Source organism: Ambystoma mexicanum, chromosome 3q, assembly GCF_040938575.1.
Source record: "Ambystoma mexicanum isolate Mex_15411 chromosome 3q, UKY_AmexF1_1, whole genome shotgun sequence".
NCBI lineage: Eukaryota > Metazoa > Chordata > Amphibia > Caudata > Ambystomatidae > Ambystoma > Ambystoma mexicanum.
Genome location: NC_090926.1, coordinates 53,812,660 through 53,839,831, shown reverse-complemented (window position 1 = coordinate 53,839,831; position 27,172 = coordinate 53,812,660). Strand labels below are relative to the sequence as shown.

The following is a 27,172-nucleotide window of genomic DNA, read 5'->3' as shown; positions in this document are numbered from 1 at the left end:
ATAGATATATATCTGCTTATTAAAGGTTTCCATATGAAAATTCGAACAAAGTGCCAATGTCTGATGTGATTACAATTTGAAATGTATGAGCTATACTGAGACTGATCAGGGAAAGCAACGGGGGGGGGGGGGGTTAGGGTAGGCGGGGTTGCAGAGTTATTGTTACAGAGAACCGGTACGGGGGTGTTCGAGGCCTTGGATGCGAGTGTAGCGAATAATGAGAACACACGATTGTAAACAAAAGGGAAGGCAGTTTAATAAGAAGAGATCGGGGGATGTGGGCGGCTAAGTATACACGGATGAGAGATCAGGGCTAGCCTTCTGAAATGTGCCACAGCACTCCTCCAGCGAGCCTGCTCCCCCTTTTCACTGATGGGTGGGGAGGGGTGGGTTAAGAAGCTTTGAAATCGAGCAGTGGTTTTTCGGTAGGCATAGGATATGCACTTGCCAGGCACTGACGTAATGGTACAAGATGGCCTTTTATGGGTAGAGGAGTTGGGGGCCTTTCAATCTATTCAATTAAAAATGTCCCCAAGCCTGGAGGAGAGGGGACAGGCAGATGCCCTGTGTTGGCAGTCTTATGACTAAGGCTTCGAGTTCTCCGTTTTTAGTGAATTTTTACATACAAATACAGACGGAAATCATTCTGCTTTCTGTCTATTTATAAAAATGGAAAAAAACAGAAAAAAAGCTTTCTGTCTGGTTCTCCATGATGTCACTCATACATCGCAGTCAATCGCATTGCAGATTGCCAGCACAGACAGTGTAAAAGTTGTTTAAAAATAGCATTAAAGTCCTTCACATTGCTGACAGCACATATCTTAAGGCAGCAGCAGTCGCATTTGTTATGGAAAATGAAGCTAGCATTTCTTCCTATCTGGTTGCATGTGTGCTTTAATAAATGCATTTTTCATTAGAATAAATGCAGAAAAATACTGGTTGTGAATTTATATTTTTATATGACAAAAAATAAATGTGCATAAATAAAAAAAAAAGCCCTAAAAATGGATAAATAGACGGAAATGGCAGAAAAATAAATACCATAGAACTGGAAGCCGTACTTATGACAAAGCAACTTGAACCTACAATTTAGGACAGTAAATGTACGCCTGACAGTGTGCATGTTACAGGCTGCCACTTCCCTGGGCTTTCCAATAACCAGCCTTTTTACTCTGGTTTCCTCTACATTAGTCATTTACAGCAGGTGGCATTTTGCTGGCACCTTCAGTACCCATTTCTGGCTTTTCGGGGTCCAGCCCTTGTTTTTTTTAGTCCCGATTCATCTTAGTATGTTGGCCCCTTGCTAGCAAAGAGGGAATCTGTGCACATTTAGTGTTCCAGCTCCCCACTGGCGGCCCACCCTTTGAAAATCTGAACCCCTTGCTTCATTCCTTTGACTCCATTGTAGTTTAAGCTGTAGCCATGGTGGCCACCCAGCATGTGGAAATAGGACCCCATCAGCGCTGACATATCTTCAGCCGGCGCTGCCATTAATGTGTGCAGCTACAAAGTGGCGCAAGAACCTGGGTATATGATAGCAGTGCCTGGCAAATGCCTTGAATATCAGTACACAGGCCAAATATGTTGGCTTTACAAATGCCTGTTTTTGACAGAGCGCCAGTGACGGACACACTAACTGCTTATAAATCAAGTGTCTGAATGCATGCTTGGTTAAGACATTTTTATCATACCAGTAGATCGTCTACAGCTCCAAGTAAGCCATGAACTCTCAAGCGACTGCTTTAAAATAACACTGGTAGGCACTTTGAGAACAACATTTGATACTGCTTGATAAAGCTAGCTCAACAAAGATCCCAGGATGGTGTGTTTTTGGCGGGGGAGTGGGAGGTGGCAGGAAGTGGGTGGGAACGACCTTGGGCAGTCAGTGGGTCGGTAAAGAATCGAAAACGCACAAGCTGCGTATCCCTCCTCACATACCATCTCCTTTCTAGCTGTACTCCTATGCAGTAGTTTCTGCCAACTAATAGCCAAAACCAGTGGTCGAAGTGTACGAAAAGAAGTAGTGGAACTATGTTCCCTGCTGGCCTGCCCCCGCTCCCCACAAACCCCATCGCCACCCCCCCTCCAACACACAATCCAAACCCCCAAATAAACACACCTGCTATTTAAGGGAATATTCAGTGCAGTGCACTGCAGTACAAGCTTCAACTTCTTTCTACACTTTTATTTTAAAACTAAACCATTCCGGAACGGTTTCTGTTTAAAATAAAAGTATAGGAGCAGTAAAACTTAAAAATAGAAAATATAGGAGCACCGCTCCCACCCACTTCAACCTCTGGCTAAAAATGCAGCTGCAAAGTGTCTTTCACAACGCTGCGTTGTACACTGTATACAATCAATACAGAGATTGTTACAATTTACAAAGCACGGGTAAGGCTCTCTCCCTACTGAGACCCACTGACGGCTCTGCCAATGCATCAGAATCGAGGTTTGCCAGTCCCCCGCCGTAACACCAGCTGCTATTTCAGCACTCGGGACAGACTATACCCACCGTTTTGCTGGTCCCTGGCCCACTCTGCTCTGGGCGTGTCTGGCACTCTGCAGGTTGTGGTTATTAATCTCTCTGCATCGAGAATGTCAGCAGCGTCCAGGAATAGGAGGCCCTCCCCTGCTGTGTCTTACATTCGCCTTGCTCTCCCTTCTTGCCTTGCAGCTCCTCTTTCCTGGAATCAAGTTCCCTCTCCCGCTTCCTCGGTCCCTTCCTGTCTTGCTTTCTCTTTCCCTATCTCAGCGCCCTCTCATTCTCTCCCTCTTCTACCGCAATCAACTTTCCCTTTTGTGTGTTTGGTTTCAAGTAAAGAGTACACAAAGTAAGCACACTACACAAATATCCATCCATCATACATAGAAAACAACAGAATAACTCTGAAACATTATTGCAATTCATACATTAAAATGATCAATGCATTAAACACATTATAATTCTCAAGACATCAAACACAATCGCAGTGCTGAGAATTCCTTAAAATTCGAATTCATCATACGTTTAACAGATTTAATGTATCCAGATATTTGTTTACATGACAATACCCTGGACCAGAAAAGCTCTGTGAAAATAATATGTGCATTATGTACATACTTAGCAAAATGTAAAATGTGCAGATTATGCAATAATTGGCACTTCAATAATCAACGTGTTCTCACTAGGGCTGTTGCAAAATCTATACAAACAGAAAGACAATGGCGAATACCCAATATTTATCGAGTCGCTGGTAAACTTAGCCTGAGCTTCATAAAACTGCAATCTCCATTTGGCATTCGGGAATTTTGCCAGATAAGGAGCACCCCCTCTCAACTTCTTTTGTTCCTGCGTTAAGTTTCCGGAGTTCCTAGCTCTTACGAGGCGAACATGTTTCGCGCCAATCCTATTGCCAGAGTGTGTTTTTACTTGCATGGGATTTTGTGTTCGAGTGGCTGGTGTTGTTTCTAAAGTTTTGAATATGTCCCCTGTAAAGCGCTTTAGATTAAAGCGCTAGATTCAAAAGAAATGTATTATTATGTAAATGGCATTTAACGGATGGGCGAAGCAACCTGTATAATAACTACCTGTATTTTTAGAATTGGTTGCATAGAACTCACGCTGTTAAAAGACACCAAACCCAGGTCATAATGTAAGATGGCAATGGGAACACAATTTGGTAGAGCCAAAATGTTTTGCTACAAAAGAACATCAATGGTACCGAAGTCTATTCTAGTGATCAGTGGGAGGTCGCAAGTCTATGTTAGTGTTGCCATAGCGTTGGATTTGTTAAATGTTATCATATTCAAATACATTCCAGCTCTTCTACATAGCATTTGGATAATTAGTTCATTATTTGGTTTAGCGGAAAACAGAAAAAACTAGCCAGTTCAGATCATTAACAGTGTCCAACTTCCTATCTTGTATTTTTTTCCATGCAAACCCGTACTCTTTCTTAGTCATAGAAAATACGATTTTGCTCATCGTTATTAACAAATCAGTATACAGTGTATATTGATCAAAGGAATAAATGAGACATTGAACTCCTATTTGAGAATCATCTAAAAGCGTGACGTCATTTGCATGTGTTAACCAGCATATTTCCAAGGCACCCAGGTGAGGAGATATAAAGGCAGCTATCTCTGATGAATCTCCCATACCAGGAACAGAGATTAAAAAGGCACATGGCCAAAACGCAGCCTTGCTTCAGCCCTCCGAATGTTTGTATTTACTTTGACAACTGGGCCTGTGTATTTAATCTTACTTGTATGATATGGCATTTATAACGCAACTGTACACAATTGTTTCTAGGTGCCACAAGACCAGGGTGGAAAGACATGGGGAGTACAAGGCAAACGATCCTACTAGGCCTTGTGTCATTCAGATCGGGCAAAAGCAACAATAAGAGTTCAAGGGGAAGGAGAGGGGGAAAGTGCAAAGGAGAGTAAAAGGGAGTGGGGGAGTGTGAATGGGGCAGAATGGCTCTGAGTAAGTGCAGCCATGGCAGTGCGGCTCTGTGTAAGTGCCAGGAGGCAGTGGGGCTGTAACCGTTAGTTAATGGCCCTAAGTGCATGGTAGGTCAAGAAGCAGTGCAAGGGAAGACTGTTCATGGAGGAGCCTGGTACCCAGGGAGACTGAGGGCACCAAGCAACCAGTTGGTGCAGCAGACAGGTAAGTTATCAAGGGAGCGAGAGAGGGAAGGCAGAGGAGAAGCGGAAAGTATTGAGCTGCTTCCGTAACTTCAAGTGGTCCGGTTCAAGTCTGAGAGGGGAGGGAGAGACCGTTCCAGGGGGAGGCACCTGCAGAGGAGGGAGATCTACTCCCCACTCTTTGCCTTCAAGAAGCGTCTCATCCTCAGTTGGCGGTAGCTAAGTGAAGGGCTCTAGAAGGAAGGTATTTTGGTAGAGCGAGTTGGATGTAGTGCAGGCCCTGTCCCCAGAAAGCCTTGTGGATGTTGCAGAAGGTCTTGAACTTGATCTTTGCAGCCACCGGGAGCCAGTGGACTGATTTCAGGGCTGGAGATACGGTTCCTGGTCTTGAGGCCAAGGATACGTCTTGCAGTCCTGTTCTGGATTAGTTGCGGGGGCGAAGAGTAGAGGTAGGCAGATTGAGAAAGAGGCTGTTAGTCATCCTGCCTGGAGAGAAACAGGGATCTGGAGACTGAGCTTCTGAGGGAAATTGAGAAAAGGTAGAATACCTCTGAGGATCTGCAGCCAGAATTGGGCCTTTTTTTGGTGAGGTCTCTGATGTGAGGAGAGAACGAGAGAGTGGAGTCAAAGGTAATGCCAAGATTTTTTGCTTCACAGGAAGGCGAAGGTAGAGGGCCCAAGGAGGGCGGCCAGAGAGAGGGGAAAGCGGGAGCAAGGGGCCCCAATGAGAAGGATCTCGGTCTTACTGGCATTGAGGCAATTGTATCACTGTATCTGTATATAGTTAAATCAATCTTTTAATTGTAGTTTGGTAATAAGGGTGTACTGAACTTCAGCTTCAAGTAAGTATTTGGCTGAATTCCGGCTGAAAAAAAGCTATACGCCTCCGGCCTTGCTTTTCTGCTCTTGCCGTATACTTTGACATTCTTATTTGAATACAATGCAACAAGAACTCAGAAAGGTAAATATAGACTTCAGTTTGAAAAACTGAATAGAATTAGACCAGAAACTTAGCCACAAGACCAGACAAATTGCTATCACACAGCTGTAAAATATCTTGTATTGTAATCTGCTCTTTAGGGCATGTTTTGTTACAGATTCTTAGACATAAAAGATGCTCACTTTTTTACTTAGCCAGCAACAATAAATCTTTTATTTTGGTGAATGTTTATATGCAATGTGCACTTTCTTCAGTTGAAAAAGACAAACTGAAAGAAATGTGCATATTTCACTTAAGGATACATTCAGTTCCTGCCATGTCACTTCCCATTGTGTACGTCATAGTCCTCCCTCCCCTTTTCTTTTTTAAGGACTTGAGTCGTGAGTTTAACATTCTCTGATATTTTATCAGGAATGATAAGGTGCATATGTTTGTATAGTGGCGAGGGTAATGGAAAAGTGAGCAGCATTTGCTCCTATAGGCCATGCCCATGGAGAAACATTAAGAATTCACAATAGGTAGTCGAGACTAGCAGGGCTTGATTATGTCAGGCAGAGTAATATGCCCCACCTAACAGGCCTCTCAGAGGAATTTATGTTGGGTAATCTCACCAGTTCCAAAGTGGGCCAGTGTGCGACAGCGGGTGAAGATATGTGCGAGGACTCTGAGGCAGAGATCTATGTTCTGCTGGTGGAATTTGTAGGATGTAGAGTTGGGAGAGGCAGAGAATTCCTGGGATGGACCAAATCAGGGCCGAGCCTTAGAGTCCGGCTTGGCTCCAAGTGGCAAACGTGGTCTGATTCGGCAAAATGAGCGTGTAAGTCTAGGAACCAAAGACACCATTGCTGACACTCTGCCGGCATACAGTGCAAGTTCCCATTACTGGCACCCTGCGTTCCCAACACCCCCACAAACTTCCTACTTGGGGCCTGCCACACCCTAACACAAATACCATACATGGCATTCCACCTCCCACCCCAACAACACAAATCCCCTACCTGGAATTCTGCTTGCCCATCCCTACTAAACATAAATCCCTGCATGTCCCCCCACCTGCCCAGACCACGCAGAGACAACACCCTACACCTACTTGGAGCAATCAGACAATGAAGGCAACCAGAGTGAGAAAATGATTCTGCATTACATTGCCTTTTTGTTCTGCAAAACATAGGACTATTCCTCTGAAATGTTTCCTTTAAAGCGTTTTTAATTTGGTTTGGCCAGTGGGTTTAACTCTGACATAAAGCAATTCTCTAATGAGAATGTGCATTTAGGGCCTTTCTGTCTAGTTAATATATGAAAGGGATTTGGATAGGTGCTTTGGCTCTCCTAAATGTTAAGCCCCTTCACACGCTTGGTTCTCAAAATGAGCATTTTTCTCTTTTGACAAACATATTAACAGCTGGTCGAGGTAGTGCCAAGGTGACAAAGGAACAGACCAGGCTGAGAGACAACACCTTTCCATCCGCACGAGTGATTGCGGACCATTGTTTACTCAGAAATGGGTGAGGGTCGTCATTGCTGTTTAATCACTTCTAGCAGCATTTGAATGCAGAGGCAAGAGGGATACCGGCAGCGCTCGGGAGAAGGGGCCAGGTCAGACTAGCTTTTTTTTTTAAAGAAATGGGTGTAAACTCTACAGGGGAGCCTTCAGCATGAATACAACCGGACGAGGGGATGGAGACTGGACGATCTTGCAAAGCTCTCAAAGCCACCAGAGGGCGGCAGTTCAATATATGGGGCAGATTTCCTTGTACGTTTGCACACTTGTCTGTTTTATATATATTGCTTCATAGTAAAAATGTGATGCTTTCGAAATTACCCTTTTGAAGAAAGGAAGGATGAATCGTGCGGGACCAGCAAGCCACTCAAATCAACTCAAAACCACACAACAGACTATCCAAGCAGCTTTCTTTATTGATCAAAGAAATCAAAACAAAACAAAAATAGCACTACACAGGCAAAAAGACAAAATTGGCAAAAGCAACAGCAAATTTGGTGGAAAACTGCATTAAATATGTTGGTTAGAATACGACTATAGTTAGATCAAGTATAAAGTACATGTTGACGTTTATTTTAGTGCTGCTATAATTTCATTGTTTTGGTGGCCATCAGAGTTACATAAACAAACTATTTTTTAATGCAATGAATAGTTAGACCTGATGTGAAAATCAATTGTGATAAATGAACGGATGCTTACCTATTCATCAAACACCAACAGCCTCTCTGGGAGAATCCTCTCCTTTGTTTGGCCTATGAGTGGGTGGAGTGAATAGTTGTGAGATGGAGTTAAAGCATTTCAAATTTCCTCTTGACTTGTGTCCTGCATGAGCCGACATGAACCATTTTATACATTTCTATGTGAGCTGCAAAGAAGTTTCGAAACTCCACAGCAACAACTTTGCAACTGGATAGAGAATGCACTGTCTGATTCACAAAGGCAGTTGCAAATTGCAATATCCATTTTGTTCATTGTAGCCTAGTCCTTTTGCATTTGTTAAGCCTCCTACTTTGACTGGCACTGGTTTTGAATATGTAACAACCTTCTGCACATTCGGTCCCTTAATTTTGGTTAAATCTGTTTTTTTAACTTTAAATAAAGATGCTGGATTGTTTACAATGAAGAGGAATAAAAGTATAGAATGAATTTAAAATGGTTTTCTTTTTTTTAAATGTGTTTTTTCAAGTTTGGAACATGATTTATTAAATAAAGCAACTATTCGGCTTAGGACAAATAGATAACAAACTATTCGGTATTCGGCCGAATACGAAATATACTATTCGGAACAGCCCTATTTGGTAATACCAACATTTCTAACTTGTGCAATGGAAGGGTCCTGTTCCCCATATCAAATGTTAAAAAAGCTTGATATATACTAAAAAGATAGGACAGGCATTTTTCTCCCAAGCTACTTTTTGTAGATTATCTATAATGAAGCCATTCAAGGAAGTACCCCTCTTTGAAAGCCAGTCTGGAATTTCTTGAATCGACCCGTTTGATTTGCCCGAGATTCAAGAACTAGAGCCAATCACCATTCTCGCTTTTATCCCCTTAACCTTTTCTTCAATCCCATCATCTTTAGCATCCTTTCCCTCCAACACAGCCCTTCCTCTGACATGTTTTCTGTCTTTCTAGCTTCTCTCCATCTCTAATTCTTAATTCAATCTCCTCCCAGGCTCCTTCTTTTAACCCTCATTCTGTTGCCTTTTCCCTCCTCCCTCACTGCACGGTTGCTCCGGTTTGGGTCTACTGTTGACATACTTATGTGACCTAAGTGAAAAGATCTTTTTAGAAAGGCTGCTCCCCGACTGCACAGACCGGTCTTTCTAAATCAAACGGTCATGCCCCTGCCGCACCCAACTGTACGCACATGGGCTGACAGTCTCTGAGGGACCCAGAAGCCGAGGGTGAGGAGAAAGGGTAAGTGTGTGGGTGCATGCGTGTGTGTATGTGTTTTTGTTTGTGCAGGGATGGGCTGAATTCCTGCGGGGAGAAGGTGGGGATGGGTTGGGGGGGGGGCAATGGGGACTTGGAGGGGTGAAACACCGGAATATTTAAAAAATTACATATTTTTAAAAAAAGCATTTTAAAGGTCTCAAGAGAAAAAAGATCTTTACAATGTTGTTTTTACGATCAAAAGAAAATCTGGCATTATTAAATTTTTCTTTCTCTTGAGACATTTCAAATTAGGTCTTTTCAGATAGAACCACTTATGTGCCTTGTTTTGACGCCTCCGATTGGTGTTTTGTGTGATCCGACTATGCCAAGTAAGACCATTTGTGGTCCTACGAGGAGAATGGGCACCTAAGCTGCCTAATCTCCTGGATTCCCCCGGAGATTCTGGGCTTTCTAGCTTTTCTCCTGGAGGAGTCTTAGATGCACTAACAGGATTCAAACCCCTGCTCTTGAGGGTATTTACCTCACTGAGATCTTTTGCAAGTAAAGAATTTGCTGTTTTTGTGACTGCTGACTTTAAACCCTGTCCACCACTGCCATATAAATACAGACAAGTAGAGCCATTTCGGGCATAGTGTGTAAAGTCAAGCTTGGGCGGGGAAGAAAGCTTCAAGAATACTCTTTTACTTAACCTAGTTTTATAGGGGGTTTATATAGTTGGTGAATTGGTTTATTAGGATTCATGTAGTAATTTTTTTAAACTAAATATTCCGTTTGGATTTAAACGGTCATTTGCAGCTTACAATTCACACATTTCTGCCAACTAAATGTGAAAACTTTTGCCACAAGCCCCTAAACTTAACTAAAGTGTGTGATCCTGGGCAAATCAGTTTATCGTTCTGTGCCTTATTTGCCGGGGATTTTAAATATCTTGTGCAAAATGTTTTCAAGTTTTAGTTTGGGCTATTGGGTGTCACTTGCGACACCTATAACTCGAAACTAATGCATTAGAGTACAGATGGGGTGGAATGGCGTATGGGTAGGGACGCAGTCTGTAGTTGTTGTTTGGTTATGTGTCCTGCCCCCATTGACTGCCCATGGCCATGCAAATCCCTATGGCTATACCCACCCTTTCCTTCCCATCCCCGCCCAAAACGCCTCCTCATGGGAATTCTTCAAGCTGCTTTAAACAAGCCTTATCAAACTTTGCACTCGAAATGCCTGGCTGTGTTTTTTCAAAGCAATCTTCTGGGAGTTCATGACTTAACTGGAGTTGTAAAACTGCAACTGGTGTAATAAAATGTCTTACCAGGCCTGCCTTCAGCCACGATTAATAAGCATTCTGCGTCGTTAAAAACAAGCATTGGCAAAGTCAACAGTTTTGACTTGTGCTTAAGTATTAACCTTTTGCCAGGGACTGGTATTATATGCCCAGGTACTTGCACCATGTTGCACCTGCTAGCAGCAATTGCCCTTTAATACCACTACGGCGGTGCCTGGCAAGTAACTTTCCCATGTCTACACAAAAGCCCAAACTGTTGGCATTGTGGATGGACGCTTGTTAGTTTTGAACACTTATTGGTGGTAATTGGCGTGCACAGCGAAAATAGCAAAAAAACGAAATCTGAAGGGTTTTGATTTTCAAATGTAGGCAGGTCTGATTGACGCATCTTAGAGAAGAGTGCGTGTCCGAGGTGCAGACGGATCCTTAATAACCCCCAGAGTTAAACAAGGGGGTGACGGTTTACTGTGTAGGCAGCACACCCTGCCACGTATAAACCACACCAAAAGTGGGAGCTGCACCGACCCGATGGTGCTGGAGTGTGACCCTGGGGACATGGAACCTGGGAGCGCCACACCTGCACGTGTCTGTGGCGATGTCTATTGGTCAGAGGGTAAGGCGATCCCTGAAGGCACTGGGGTGGGAGGGCGAGGGCGGAGCGTGCGGCAGCTTCTCTGCTGGCACCTTCTATTTATTGCATTTGGCAATGGGGTGTCCGTTTCAACTGCAGGCCTCTCTCACTGAGGGCCGGAGCGTAGAGCAGCCTGTCCCCGGTGTCCAGGGGGTGGTGAAACACAGATACACTGCTTTGGCCCCGCCCTCGAGCTCTCCCCACCCCCCAAAATTGCCTTTTCTCCCGCGGTGGGCAGGGACTGGCCCCGGTGCCGCAGGGTTTTGAGTGCTGCTCGCAGACTCTGATTTGCGGTTCGGCGGCAGACCTCGGAGCCCTAGTGTGAGTCAGCATATTGTCCCGCAGGCTGCTCTCCGTGGCCCTCTTCCCCTTCGCTTGCATGGAGCTGGAGTGAGGCCTGTGCCACATGCACCCCTTCACGCCCATGAGTGTCTCCACCGAGTGCTACTGCTGGCGCCACCTGAAGCCGTTCGTACCCTTCTTCCTCATCTGTGCCCTAGTGACGGCCATCTACTTCATCCTCAACGCCATTGTCCACAGCGGGCCCTTCACAGACGAGCATTTCTTCGACAAGTTCGACCGCGACAGGCCCAAGCCACTTGCCCTCAACGGGACGCAGGGTGGGTGATGGCGTAGTCCATCCACCCCGGAAACACGATTAACTGCAGCACCCTGGACCAAAACCCCATTAACTTCCTCTCGAGGGGTAAATCCGGCGTGTAGAGGTGGTCTCAACCAGCCTGTCCACCACCCTCCTCGTAAGTTTGCCAAACCAGGTGCGACCCACATCCCTTGTGCACGTGTGCCGGTTCGGATTGAGGTACATCGCAGAGTATTTCCCAGAAATCGTTCCGCAGGCGCGCCTACATTCTAGTTTTTTGATGGCCTGAGTACTATGTAATACAGGGTTATTGATGGAGGCGCTTTGGCAGAGTTGTGTGTGTTCAGTAGAGCGTGATTCAGATACGTTGGCAGAGCTGTTTGAATAATCGGTGGAGCCAAGAGGTAGTGACAATTCCCCAATTCTATGATTACCCAATGATGACTGAAACGTAGTGTAACTGTTGGCAATAAAAGGCTGTGGTTTTTATTGCACAGAACATCTTTGTAGAAAACCTATTTTGTACAGTATCACAAAATCCACAATAATAAACAACTGTACACTTTTGGGAACGAGGTCCAGGGTTGTGCCCCTTCCCGCCAGACCTGGATGAGTTATCAGCCGTCCAGGCTCCCCCCCAAAAGTTACCGACTACCTCTTCTTGTGTCCAACCTGTTTACCGGTTCCGAATGGAAATTGTCCAATCGTTTGTCTGGTAAATGCATTCCCATGCTAAGGTTTTGTCATGATCTGGCATTTGTGCATGATGGAGTGAATACCTCCAATGGTGCAGCAATTTTCCACCCCCTTATTGTACTTGTCCTTGCTATGTGTATATGATATGGCGTTTAAAGCACGCCTATCCACAACTGTTGCAAGGCGCGACTATGGCCTAGTATGAATTTAAACAATTTATTGCATTCTCTTTTGCAATCTGTCTTTGATGTTTGCACTTCTATCGACATACTGTCCTAAATATCCAATGCGCCCAACTATGTAATGGTAACTGTTGTTCTAACTGGTTGTCTCATACGGGTGCAAGCACCCCCTATCTAGCAACATTTTTAGGATTCCCCTTTTCTTGAAATTCAAAAGCGGGGGCCCTTCGTCCTTCTGTGGGACCCCCAACTTTCCCTTACCCTTTCCTTGCATACGTTATTTCTGCACTGCTGGTGGGGTCTGACCCACCTTGAATTTTTTTCTGCTTCTACTTTTGATAGCCTTTGACCTTTATTAGTTTTAATAGTACCATTTCCAGCCACTTACTATATTGTGCTGGCGGCTGTTCGCCAATGTCTTCTTAATAACCATATCTTCCGTAGTACCGTTTACAGCCACTTACAATATTGCTGCTGTAGCATCTTGGCCTCGGCCGTCCAGCATTGGCATTGATGTTGCCATCATTTTTCAGCTCGTACCTCTTCTTGGAACTTCCGTCGAGTATTTGTCGGTGTTTGAGGACATTTGACGGACCGTATTCCACTAAACTTAGGATACTGTGTCTGAAATGTCATAGTTTGTGCGGGGTCTCTTCTTAATTTTCCTCTTGCTTAATAGGTCCTCCCCAAATAATTTATTTTTATTTTGTTTAGTTCTGTTTTAACTTCTTTAATCTCCGGGAATGGTTTTTGAGTGCCGACTCGGGATTCGCCCCTATTCTATGGCGCTCCATTTTGTATTCCGGACCACGGTGTTGTTTCTGAGCTATCCCCGTTGACCGAAATGCAGTGGTTCTGGCAACCTTTCCTACTCTGCCGCCTTCTATGTGCCAACCTAGGCATCCCAGGTGCTGCAGCGTGCCTTTGTCTCAAAACGGGTCCCTGCTTATGCCTGCCAGTGTTGGCAGATTCATGCGTGCCCCTTTTTCCCATGTGCTTCTATGCAAGGTTGCTGTTAAGTGTCCTCCTTTTCTATGCCTTTGATCGTTCTACACTGACTCCCCCCTCGCCCCTGCACTCGTTGCCCTCTTTTCTCTCCTTACCAAATGCCATAGTCGTCTGGATTCGCACGAGTCAAAACTGTATGTGTGTGTCCCCACCCCCCCATCTCCACCCGCCCCCTCCGTTTGCCCTAACCGGATTCTACTTGCAGAGTGTGGGGTTATTTACATAACCGTTGTCTTTCCAGCATGCGTTTAGGAAAAGCATCGAATGCACTCAATGTTGTGCAGTAATCACTACCCATTTTGCGCGTTCATAACCATAGCTCGTTGTCTGCATGGCCCTTTTAATTTGTTGTGTCCCTGTCCTATGCTCCCTATCTTACAGGACATATTTAAAGGCATTCTTAACGAAACCCCATCAATGTTCAGCTATACCACTGTTCCCCTGCGTTTTCCACACTAGTCAGATTGTAAGGGTAATAGTAACCCCGTCTATCATGTTTAAACGTTTAAACTTGCCTCCAGTGCTACCTGGCACGGCTGTCTGGTGACACACGAAGCCCTTGTTCTTAATGCAAAAAAAGCCTTGTTGGGGACCCCTGACTGCGTCTGTCAGTTTGAGTTGTCATCATTGCTACTGGCTGTTTGTTATCTCTGCTGTGCGAGCAGTTCTACTCTCCCAGACCCCACCTATCTTACCTTTAGCTAGATTGTGCCCCTACGTAACAATCCTTTTTGCTTCCCTGATAGAAAGCTTGACTAGTTGTGTGCTTTGTGGTGTGAAAGCCTCCCATTGAACTGCTTCCATAAGTGGCTGCCATAGAAGTTTGTCCCCAATCAATAATAATTTGCATTCCTATAGCACTATGAAGCCTCAGGCATCTGAGCGCTGCCCGTTATTACCCACAGTGCGTGGTGCTAATCTATCGCCCTTGGAAGGATGAACTGCTGAGTCTGGTCTTGTCGGGATTCAAACCTGCATTTCGCTGTGCTATCTGACGGACTTCCGGTACTATCCCCTGTAAATGTTATTTTGTTATCTACAGGCCACCCGTCACCCACTTCTGGTGCTCCGTACGGTGTACCAGTGACTTGATTACTCTTTTCCCAGTGGCTCCTTCTATCACTGTAACTTCGCCCTGCGCTACGTATGTTTGTGAGGGCTTTCTGGCGACGACTGCCATTAACACCTTCTTGTGCCCGTTGTTCCCCTTTTGCCCTTTCATGCTTCTCTCGTTCATGCGGGTGTGGCACTGTAGGTGTGCCTTAGCACCCTGGTGTGGAAAGCACCCCTCCCCTGAGCCTGGTTGGACTAGCAACAGTAGGTAGTGGGGTGAACGTAAATCTGTGTGTTGTGGCGGGCTGGTCTTGCACACCCACCCCCATTTTGCCCCTACTATGCTTGGCTACTTACCTTCTTAGTTTGCTCACGCCTTATGACCACTGGATCTCAGGTTGGTTTTTGTGAGCCGTTGTCCGATTGCAGCCGCACCATGCGGTGCCCGTGTCATTGCATTTGCAGTTTTTCTGTGTACCGAGCCTAATTTTGCTGTGCTCCGTTCGGAGCATTGTGTGAACTATTTCCCCCTTCTTTCAGGTTCTCCTTGATTGTAAACCAACACTTGCAGTGTTTTTCCCTCACTGCCGCACCGTGCGAGGCCCCCATCTTATTTGCTGTATCCTGCGTACGCAGACTACTTTTGCTGCACTCGGTGTGGAGTGCTGTGTGACCTGGCGGCCCCTTCTTTTGGGTTCTTCGTTCAATCGTCCCAATCTTGTCTGGTTGCCTTTATCCCTTGGCTTATGGTGATCCTCCCATTTTACCCACAGTGGGTAGTCTTGCTTGATTTACTTTGCTGCGGGTTGACATTGCACCCTGCTGATCTTCGCAGCCAGCACTTAACTGGCTGAGCTAAGAGGCTCAGACTATGAGCCACCAACAAAAACGTGTATTGCAGTGACCGTGTCACATGATGCCATCTAAAATTCCTCTGCTTTATTCATGAAATAATGTTGCAGTTCGCCCTGCGCAGTCAGATGCTGTTTTACAACGCCCTAAGCTGTTCACATGGCACGTGCATTGCGCGACAATGTCTGAAGAGTTGTCAGATCGTGTGCGTAGTTTCCAGTCTTGTTTTATGCTTTCTTTCGAATTGAGACCGGGCAAGCACTCACACTGGTTCTGTGTAGCTCAATTAATCGTTTTTGCCAGTGGAGACTAGAAAATATTCTCAGGCTTTACTTAAAATATATGATGGGAGTTGTAGTGCCGGTTAACAACACTTGTATTAATTGGGTTTAAAACCCAAAGCCGATGAGGTTGTGGAAATGGATTGCAGGAGTTAAAATAAATACAAAACATAGTGGAGTCCTGGAATGGTGACACTGGATCGCCTGCAGTAGACTTGGGTCAGCTTGAATTCTAGGGGCGATTAGATGGAGGCTTTTGATGAAATGGCAATTTCAGATATTCTGTTGATAAATAGGAGGTAGTATAATTGTTGCAAATCACTGCTTTCATGCATTCCGATCTTATCCATGTTTCTGAACAACCAAGAAGGAAAGACGTGTTGAAAAGTTACACATGCCGAGGACTTCCCCTGTAACATCTGGCTGTCACCTCTGGGCGTAAATGCGTCTAAGTGGCTGCACTGCAAGGACACGATCAGTCAATTAGCATTTCTCATACATTGCCGCGTGGGGGAGTGGGCTGGCCCTTCCAGCCGGATAGCATGCATTTCAAAACAATACACAAACGACCATTTAATAAATGCATTTTCACCCCAAACTGAGTCATCCACACATACTGCAATACTAATTTAGGAGTTTCCTGCATTGTGTGTGGTGAGCCGTACCATGTGTGCGTTTGTATTTGCTTTGTGACCAGGATACGGATGCCTCTCAGCTTGCCGCAATGACAATTGCTTCTGCGTCTTTGTTCTGGTTAAATATTGTCCTGCCCTGCGTTTGCAGAGCTGTTCCGCTGTTTCGTTTATCTTACACTGCTTGAAATTGACACAGCTCTACATTATCCGTGATTTCCTGCTGCGTTGATTTAATGAAATCTTCCCGTCTTCTTCGGTGTGCTTCTGATGGGTACAAAAATGATAATGACTTGCTTTCCCGATTTGTGCCGGGCATATCTTTCTTCCAGTGTAACACGGTAGTCGGCTTTTTTGCCTGCTCGTGCTCAGTAGGCTTGCATCCGAACGTATGTTACTTTGTTTCACAAGGCGTCCTCCCCTGCATGTGGTGAACTCGCCTTGTGACCTTAGTTGCTGGTGTTCAATTGTCGTAGTAACCCTGGCCCTCTCTCCTTTCGTGAATGTTCTGCTCGGCCTGCTCTCGTCTGACAGCTCTGCCCTCTCTGGCTTTGCTTGGTGTCCGTAGTTTCTGTATCCGATATTTCTCCTGGGACCTCTGTGCCTCGACCTGGATGTCGCTGGTGAGTTGTTTAATTTCCACTGCGAACTCCGACCCCCCTCCAGTGATCTTCTCCTTGCACTGCTTGCTCCCTTAGGCAAAACGATCCAAGCTGTTCAGTTTTACGATCCAAGCTGTTCAGTTTTGCTGCCGGCTATAGCCGGTTGTTTTGTGACACATTGCTTGTACCGACCGCCGCCTTAGCCATGAGCCAGGTGAAGCTGCACGGCAGCAGCGTTTTGGACAGTCTTTTGTGCACCGACCGATTGCATCCACATTGTAGACCGGAGAGAGAAAACTCTCCCGCACTACTCTCCCAACCCAGAGCAAGGTAAAGCTCCCGAGACGTGTTTCCCAAGTAAGTTTCTCCCAACCCAGAGCAACACAAAGCTCTCAAGCCATGTTTTTAAGAGCAGGTCAATGCTCAAAAGAAAAGCCTTCTGCGTGCACAGAATGACTCTGGTGCTCCGTCCGAGTACCAAATGCCACTGAATTCTCCCTCTGGTGCCTACTTTTATTCCCCCAGTTTCGCTTTGTGGGGGCTTTACTTCCCTGGACAGCTGACGATTGTTGGCACCTTGGTGTCCCTCTTTGTTTTGCCACTTGCCTCCCTCCTGCATATGTAAAACTGGAAGTGGAGGAGGGAAGCTGTTTGCTTTATCACCTCCTGTTGTAACAAGCTGCGTGTCTGTCCCACTGCCCCCCTTGTCCTTCAGATTACCTTCCTGTGCTTTCTAGCTGCGGGTGTGCCTCCTCCGCAGCACTGGCCAGATCTTGCTGCCCTGACACCAGTGGGAGCTGAAGAGGCTGTTCAGCAGAGCTGTTATGACCAATTTCAGAATGTTGGCGTTCGCAGGGATCTGGTCAAGCATTCGTGAGGGTGTGTACCAAACGACGTGCCCTCCCCGCCCTCATTTCCATATATAGTCCCATCACAGAAGGTGATCTCAATCTTTTTTACTGCAGGACATTGTTGGAAGTTACATTGCAAGAAGTTACCAGCTCCAAGCCAAGACAGAAATATGTTTGTGATATTCAGTATGGTTTATAGTGACTATTTCGAATTACATCATTTCAAATGGCAAAATGTAGAAAAAAGTTTACCTAAAAAAATAAAAATAAATTTCGAATGTCTTTTTTTTTTGTTTGAAATGGGGGGTTCCCCCAACCCCCCCTTTTTTACCCTTTTTTTTACTCGGGAAACCAAAAAAACATGTACATTACAAAATAATACATTCAACTTTTTTTTTTTTTTTAGGTAAAATGTCTGACATTTTTGTCATTCAAAATTATTTTTTCGACATATTAACTGGATACCATTCAGTATACCAATAGTCACTGTGACTTATATATGGATACACGCTATCAGCCATGATTGACATTCTTTTTATATAGTGCACTCTTATGAGCATGATTAACTCTCAGGTCCTCCCTATTTGGTAGATAAAACAGTGAGGTGGGCTGATTTGCCAAGACTCGCTGACCGTAAAAGTAAAGGCAGGTTTAAATCTGGACTGCTATTTTCACAATCACATATCTTATGCTCTCCAGTGGGTGTACCATGTGCATTCATTTTTGGCTTTAAAATTCTAAAAACCTTTGTAGAATTGACTTTAAAGGTACTTAAATCACATTGATTGTCAAATGTATAAAATCTTATACAAGCCCATAAACAAAGTATGATTGCAATGTTTCCAGGCGGGTGGGGTAAATAATGTAAGTGTCAAATGTCTCAAGTTTTAAAACTGCGCTTCTGAGACTGACATGCCTCAAAGCAAGCATTGTGATAGGATTTCCCAGCTTGTAGTCCTTGTTTGGGACAGACATGCAGATTGCTACTATGCAGCTTTGTTCTATGATAAAAAATCTGCAGGCCAACAAGCAGACACTGTGGCAATAAAGTATGTGGTTTAAATAGCGGGGCATATATGACATCTATTTAGAAATGGCATAAATTGAGTAGCTTACTTGAGCCAGGTGTGTCTTTCACATGCAAATGGTACCATTTGATGTTCTTATCCCAATGTTAGGAAAGATTTCCATTTATGGCTAATTTTCCCTCCTGTTGTGGACCCCCGCCCCCAACTTTTTGCAGTTGTCTGATCAACCTAGCCTGACTTTTGCCAGTGGGGCCCAGCCTTCTGCTGTACTCCACTGGGCTTTTACTCATTTTGTTATGGCAAAACTGACATGCCATTAAGACAGTCGGCACCGAGAGACTTTGTTTCCCTTAGTCTTTCACGTTGTTGCTATTTCTTAGTACCATTTTATCAGTGCATAAAGTACCTTACAGTACAGTCTTCATTTTTAAGGCACTAGCTGGAATGATTGTGACCACCGTGGTCGGTGATTGGTGTCTGGGATGGCTGTATGTGAGCAGATCTCTCATTGATTTCTCTTTGTTTTGGCACAAAGGAGATTTTGGATAAGCAAAGGCATCTTACACCCATTCCAAGTCGATCTTCTGAGTTCACACCAAACTTAGTAAAGGAGCCAAGTATCCTGAATCAAAGAAGCAGATCTGTGGACCTGCTGGAAGGTTCAGCACCCTGAGCCTGCTGTTGTGCCATTGGACCTCCTGTTTTTTATCGAACCTAGAAGGCCTGCAAGGGTGCTTCGATCCACTGGAATAGTGGGACCACCTATTCTCGGCACCTCCTGCTTAACCTGTAAGCAAGCCTTTTTGGAAGTGTTCCTGTACCGCCCAGTAAACCCGTACAGGACCTGTGCCATGGAACCGCCGCCGTCTCGAGTTACGACTTGTCTTTGGAGACTGTCAGCTCTGGGTATAAGGCACTCTCCTGCCGGGTTTCGTACACCTAGCATTTCTAGGTCTGGAATTAGGAGAGTCTGCCTGAACCTGAGCATACACGGTCACTGTGTCGGCCAGCTGTGGTGACAAACTTCATGGGTGCCTTGCTGCTGTGCTCCCAGACTCACTACAGCAGAATTGGCCTGCTCCCTTCATCTGTAGCAAAGAAATCATCATTGTCCCGCCATGGAATCATCCCTGGAACGCAGCCCGTGAAAGCCTGAGCCGCGCAGTTACAGGATTTGAACCTGCAACAGGAAGTAGAATCGACTGCTGATGTTTGGTCCGGAGTGCACCTAGGTTCGGTGAGTACTTGCAACCCTCACAGGTGACCCCTGGTGCATCCATCCATTTTTATGCACAAGTCTTCTTTATCAAGGTATACTGTGCTACCAAGCTATTCTCAATTCTTTAATCCTGTTCTGCCCTCTTGGGGAGACCCTCCTCGAATAGTGGGACTTATTCTTCACCGCCTCACCCACCTTTCTGAGTGGATGCAACCCCTTAAAGAGACCCTGTTTTGACTTAACTGCACGATCGCGTGCGCCAGCACCGAATGAACTTTGGAGCTCAAGGCTCAACTCATCCTAGGGACTGGACTGCCTCTTAGCTAGGGTTTGAATTGTGAAGGACTGCCTAACCGATATTCACACTGTGACCCCTTTCTTTGCAGGTTGTGGATCAATACTGTGTACTATTCCTTTAGGCCATTGGTTACTGTATATATGTTTGATAGATTAGTGTTGTTGGTTTTGTTGGTTTTGTTATTACTGCTGAATAATTACTTTGTGCTTGACTTAAAAGGCCTTTAATAAATGTATATATATTTTTGATGTACACCTGACTGAGAGTAATTTGTGGTTTCATTTACTGTGTGTGCATGTTGTGGGCTTTACCCTCCCCTCTCCTGAGACCTAGTCTTGAACTACGCCAATGCTACCGTGATTGGTCTGGCTTGTCCAGAAGGTTACCCTATCCCAAGAAACTAGGCTGCCTTCTGAACCTCTGCCCACCAAATCAGAGTTCAGAAATCCATTTTAACAGCGCCCACCACACGTACCCCAAATGCAGTTCAGTTGCACGTTTGCTTGTTTTCAGAAGGGTATTTAAATCAAGCTCCAGGGTTACTGGGGGCGGAGTTGCTGGGAGTTGGAGTAATGCAGGGTCCAATCTCTGAGCTCCCTGTGTTGACTTTTTCTTTTTTACATGGACTTATTTTTATAGTAGCTGCGTTTTTCTGCTGATTTAGATGATTTTTAGCACACCTTTTAAGGAGTAGTACACTCCCTTTCACGCTAGATGTCCTCGCGTCTTGATTCTTCAACTATGCCCGACACTGATTTGGCCTCGACACCAAACTTTGTTTCACAAGTCAACTAATTCGCCCCTCTCCCCATTTCTTATCCCACTGAAAGCACTGTTGCCCTGCACACACATCTGACGCCCCCTTCTATTTCTTGCAGTGTGAAGTATGAGGAGCCGCAGGCAGCCGATGGTCTGGCAGGAGCGCTGGACACCCGACAACAGAACACAGGAGCTGTGAGTAACGGATGGGCAGGCTTCAAGGGTGAAGGGAAGTGTGGTGGGGGGAGGGAGGACAATCCTGGCCTGGCCATGCATGCTGTGTACAGCTTCCCACTGCAGTGCACACTATCACTGCTCTCTGCACTGTATTGGTTGTAGCAAGCACATAAGCGTTGGATGATTACTCTGTGCCTCTTGCCCTGCAGGTGTTGACTTTAAACGTACCTCCCTTATAGACTGTGGGAGCAGGGGAGTATCTAACATTGCAAGAGTGGGGGGGGACGGGTATGAGGGGGTTAGCCACAGAAAAAGTCCTGCTACTCCCCCCCCCCCAAATGCAGTGTGTGCAATTCCATACGTTCTCATTCGCGCCCCCGCCCCAATCAACTTTCTTGGTAACAGTGGCAGATGGCATTTTAACACAGAACAAAACAAATAAAACTGCAGAATCATTACAGGTGCAGGAAACTCTTCTATTAGAGCTGTGTCCATGAGCTCTGTCCAGGCGCTTTCTGGCAAAATACATGCAAACCTCGTAATTTGCATATGGATTCCACAAACAGAAATTACTTCACAGAAAAGGACATCACAAGGAGCATCATCAGTCTTTGATACTTGGAGGAACCATGGAAGTGACCTTAGAATAAGTTGCCATGAGTAAGCCAAGTGGCAAATAACTTTGTGGTGCACAATATCTAAATTGCACTATTATATTTGGAGCAACTCAACTCTATAGTCATTAAGTTTTTTTCAAATTACACCATGATCAACATAAGCTATGAATTGAATCACTTAGAGCTGCAGATAAGACACAGTGCGATTTAAAAGATGTGCCCAGTATCACACACTTTGGTTAAATGGTGAAACAGGGATGTGGACAATTTAAGCAACTGAGCTCATCTTCCCAGGTTTAGCTGATAGTTATTTATTAAGGTTTTGCTTTGCATTTCTTGTGCTTAAATAACACTTTATAGCAATGCCTTGGAAGCAAACCACATTGTTATATATAAAGCTGTATGTATGTATGTTTGTCCAGCTACACAAATCCACACCATTTAACCCACTGCGACCTAATTTTGCATGGATTCCTCATTTGTCTGGGGCAAGATTGTAGTCTGTTTGGATGCAAAAAATTCACTCTGTGGACACCCTGATTTACTGATGCTCACTCCGATTTACTACAGTAGGTACTAGAAGGAGGCAAAATTTGCAAAAGTGTCTGAAGCATAATGTTCGATGTGTTGGTTATTCCTTTGAAATGTATTACTACTGTATACAGTTCGGAAGTGTTTACTAAAGCTTTTTTTAAAGGGAATTAAAAAAGAAAAATGGTAACAAAAATGTTTTCACGCCACTCCAAATATTGGGAAATTAAAGGTTACAGTTTACTTAAGTTCATTCACAAGAAATCTATCTTTCTTGGATATTTTCTCAAATGTGCTGGAGCCATTGAGTGACTGAAACATGCCGCACAGAAAACAAACATCACTTGTAAAAGCTCCATCTGATGCAAAGTGAAATTCAATATCAAGAGCTTCTAAAACACAACAAACAGCAGCACGACTTGCCGACCAGAGGACAAGAGCAACTTTCTCCAGAGCAAATGAGATGCCAGAGCAAACTGAAGCAAGACTTGCTGACATGAGGACAAGAGCAACTTTCTCTAGGGCACACGAGACAACACTCGATCAGGAAACGGGCAATGCCGGGTACCCCAGATAGTAACATAATAAAATTAGCCTTTCATATTAAACTATATGGCTTTCGTTTTATTCTCCCCATCCTGCATGCAAAGTCACAATAGCATCATGCAGCTTAGTGTGAGCCTAACAAATACCCCTTGGGTTTTAAAGCCATAGTAATTATTTCTTAAAGCATTCAGCATTATGCAACCTTCTCACTTCTGATCTCTCCCTCCCATTCACATTTCTAAAGGGACAAAAGTCCCTAATAGTGCCCGCCCTCACGTCCCATCAGTGCCTAATGGCTCACATTGAAATGCTCTGTAGACACAGAGCAACATGACAGCACTTCTGATGCTCGGAGCTCTTTGGGACATTGTCCTGGTAGCGGGACACCTCTCCCGTTCTGAAAGGGTAAGGTGTCCTGTTGCCAGGCAGGACAATGAGCGTGCTAAGGAATTGCTCAGCAAACATTGCCCTGTCAGCAGGACACCTTTTGTGTTGGGCACCCTCATTGAGGTGCTGAACGGGAGAGGTGTCCCACTAACAAATGTCCTGGTTTGGCTGTCAAAAGAGCCTCTGGGGGAAGCTTACCTCCCCTGGCCCCCCCCCTCGCTTGGTACGCCACTGTGTGGGTGGGGTCATTATCGCGGGATAATGACCCGCCGCCAAGTTACAACACAAGGTGAAGTCAAGGGCAATAAGTTGGGGAAGGGTCATTATCCCAAGCAATAATCAACCCTCCCTAGGTCTATAAAGCTATTAGTAAATAGTGGCAGTAGCTAATCCTGTTTTGGTGTTGAAGTAAAAAACAGTTTAATAATTTTTAAGTTATTTTATTTTGTATTTAAATGCAAGGAGTCTTCATAATTTAAGCACTTCAATTGCAAACCTGGATAAACTGGAGAGTATCTAACCTGAACATGCATTAGGGGTTGTGTAAAGCTAAACAGTTTCTCTAGAAGAAAGGGAAAGCATTTCCACATGTTTTAGCTTTTTCTTTTGTGTGTTAAATAGGATGTTGCAGCGAAAAAGTAGATCCTCCTCAAGGGGAAGCGTCTTGTTGAATGACAACTTGCCTGGAAATTGCATTGTTTCCCGGTCAGCTTTTGAAGTCAGAACGCATCGATGCCAGTAGTGATTGACTGCCCTCTGAACATTCCGATTGGCTGAGAAGAGGTCAATAACGATCTCAGTCTACTAATGGAACGTAACTTTACTGAAACACACTCAGCCTATATAGAATATCAGTAAGACGCGCAGTGCCTCTGCTTAAACACTATAGTGATAAAAAGCATAGACCTGAAATAACAAGTTGTTTTCTGAACCAAAATTACAATTTACACGAAAGAAGTAAGAGTAGTGCATGTTTATCAGTTACATCTTTTTCTTCTTAATTGTCGATTGTTGGTTGCTTTGGTGAAGGCTTTTCTCACTAAAACTAATTTGGCCGAGTGGTTATTCAAGCACCGCATAACTAAACGAGACATCCCTGTTCAGCGCTACTAGAACATCACGCTGACGGGGGAGTGCCGGCCAACACTCCCCATGAAGTGGAAGCAATGCTGTCTGACACTTTGCGGAGCCATGGCAAACTTTACTTGCGGATGGCTCAGTTCCATCCTGCCCCATGCAAGGCTAGGAGGGAGGAGCAAGCAGCAGATGAAGTGAAAACATTCACTTGAAAGCACATCGGCCAGCGACAGCATTTTTAGAGGGATCCTGCTCTGCTTGCGAATGCGATGTGATATGTGGTTACCCTGGGTGTTTGTCATGCTGCACTGTAGCATGACTAGGGGCGGGTGATATTACTTTAACATTTTATTTTTATTGTGTCATTAGTTAAAAATAACAATTTTTATTCACCAACACATAATGTTCACCATATTCATATAGAGTAAAACATTAATACAGTATAATCACAAATCCATAATACTCAAGTGTTCATCTCAATTCATTGTGTACCAAACTAACAACCCTATCCATCTTTTTCACATATCAAAATGCCATCATTGGTTACGTATATGTAGCCTCACCCACCAAAGTGTGGCTCTGGGTTAAGACTTAATAGGGCAAGTATTGGGGAAGTATCTTGCCCGATTTCAAAACCAATTACAATCCGCTCTTATGTCAATATTCGGAAATCTTCCAAGGTACAGCCCCCTTTCAGCATTGAAACCGGTACTGGACAATAGCCAGTGTTGAAGTGCCTCTACTGGCTCTCTTCCGCACACACTACATTCCCATTCTCTTTCCAATAGGCCTCTTATTTGGCCCCATCTACCTAAAGTTCCTAATAAATTGAAGCCAAAGCGCATGTACATTGCTCAATATTTATAGTGAGGAAATCTTACAATATAGTCGGGCAAGGTAGATATGGTCTGTGCTGATTAACTCCCTGTGCATCCTATAACAGAAAATAAAGTATTGGTCCTTACTCCATAGATCTAATTTCAATTTTCAATATATCTTACTAAGGTTAGTAATCGGACAATGGTCAAATCGGCTTCCTTCAGAATTGCCTCACAAGCCATACAAAACTTGCATACGTTTTTTTTCTTTTCCTTTTCATACTGCAAACTGGAAGATTTGGAGAATCCTGCTCCCCTCCCCTTGTGGTGCCAAAATCGGCATTTTGACACACAGTGCACCTTATCTTGTTGCAGACACATTTCAGTGGAAGCCACCAGATTGGCTGAACTTTTCGCATACCCCCACAGAAAATAAAATGTCAAACGTGTACTGTCCGAGTAGGGGGAATTGGCGGGAATTCCGCTCCACTGGTGAGGTGGTTATGTTTGCAATCCACCAATTCTGCCGCCAACAGTGTACATTTTCCTCACTCCAAATAAAGACTGCCTATAAGGTTAAGCAACATTGCAGGTGGTATCTGTCGGGTGTCAGTGGGCACTCAGAAGAGAGGCCGCAAGCAGTTGACAACAAATTCTGGACTTGAAATCATGCCCTAGCTTTTTGTAACCCAAAACAGCATGACCTATACTAACGTTGCACAATCTGTCCTAATGGGCATAACAAGACCTAGCTATGCATGTTACCCCTTCTCCTGTGGATCGGAGCTCTGCAGTGCTATGGCAGTTCCTTTGACTGGCAGCAGGGAAGGACATAATATTGGTTCTGCTTCAGTCAGCCAATTGTACAAGAATCTCTGGGGTCTAACTAGCTATGGGGTGATATGCATTCTTCCTTGACATTAAGTGGTTTTGGACTGAGGCTGGGCTTACAATAGAGCAATTCTAGGATCCTTCCTTTGTAATCTCCTGCAGAGGAGCACCTTGAGGTGTAATTTTCTATCACACATTTACTCTGCCTCATTTTCTGGACAATGCTGTGACAAAAAGCAACTTTGTAGCTGCAGCATTTAATGCCTAAACCATCTTCCTTCAGAAGGCGAGTAACCCAGACATCCTTCAAGGCGACAGGTACTATTCCTGTTTTGAAGGAGGGATTAATCATTTTGGTGATCCATGGTGTTCTGAATTGAGAAATGTGTTACTTGGTGCCAAATATTCAGTGGAGATCGGAAAGGATCATCGGAAATCTATCCGCATTGCAGCAGATGGAATGCAAAAAACTACAGACAAGCTGGTTGGGCGTATGTCTTTGCTCTGTACGATTTTTACATCATGTACATACCTGGGACGAGTAACACTTTTGCAGATGCCTTGCCAAGTAGTATTGAACACAGAAACACTATGCACCTTCTGGAAAGGATGTCAGGCAGAAGGTTCTTACACAGACCTGATCAAGGAAGGAAGAAAGCAGGTATAAATTGTGGAACATACCACCTCCAGCTCTACAGACACCATAAGCTAACCCAGACTGATAGTTTATACTTCTTGAAGCTTCTAATCTAACCCACACTGATGGGCAATACATCAAGGTGTACAAAACATACTGGTTCAACAGCAATTTTGGTCGCCCACGATATGTAAAGGTATTCAAGATTACATCTCTTCATGTACTTGCTGTGCTCAAAACAAACACCCATGTTCCTTACAAATGGGAAAGTTACTGAACATTACTGCAATTTGCGCTACCTTCCGTAACTTGGCATACGATTTCAACCGACTTCTTGGTTTGATCTACCCCCTCCAAATGGACATACAGCCATAATGGTAACAAACGATTAGTTCACCAAAATGCCAAATTGTTCACCTTTGCCCAAGACTACTAGTGCCCCTGAAATGGCTGGGGGTATTCATGAAAGAAGTTTTCTATTTCCATGGCCTGCCGTCTGTAACAACAATATCTGACAGAGGATTACCGTACGTCTCCAAGTTCTGGTTAACATTATGTAAGCTACTTGGTATCAAAAGAGCTCCTTTACCTGGTTACCACCCCCAAACAA

The 27,172-nt window shown here is 44.6% G+C and overlaps 1 protein-coding gene across 3 annotated transcripts in view; it reads left to right on the top strand.

Annotated features, from left to right (window-relative positions):
* Positions 1-27,172, top strand: part of TOM1 (target of myb1 membrane trafficking protein) — an 837,238-nt gene that overhangs the window by 700,234 nt on the left and 109,832 nt on the right. For all 3 annotated transcript variants that reach the window (XM_069653062.1, XM_069653063.1, XM_069653061.1), the window contains exon 12: positions 21,061-21,136. In XM_069653062.1, the coding sequence (XP_069509163.1) occupies positions 21,061-21,136 (76 nt within the window). The remainder of the gene's footprint in view (positions 1-21,060; positions 21,137-27,172) is intronic.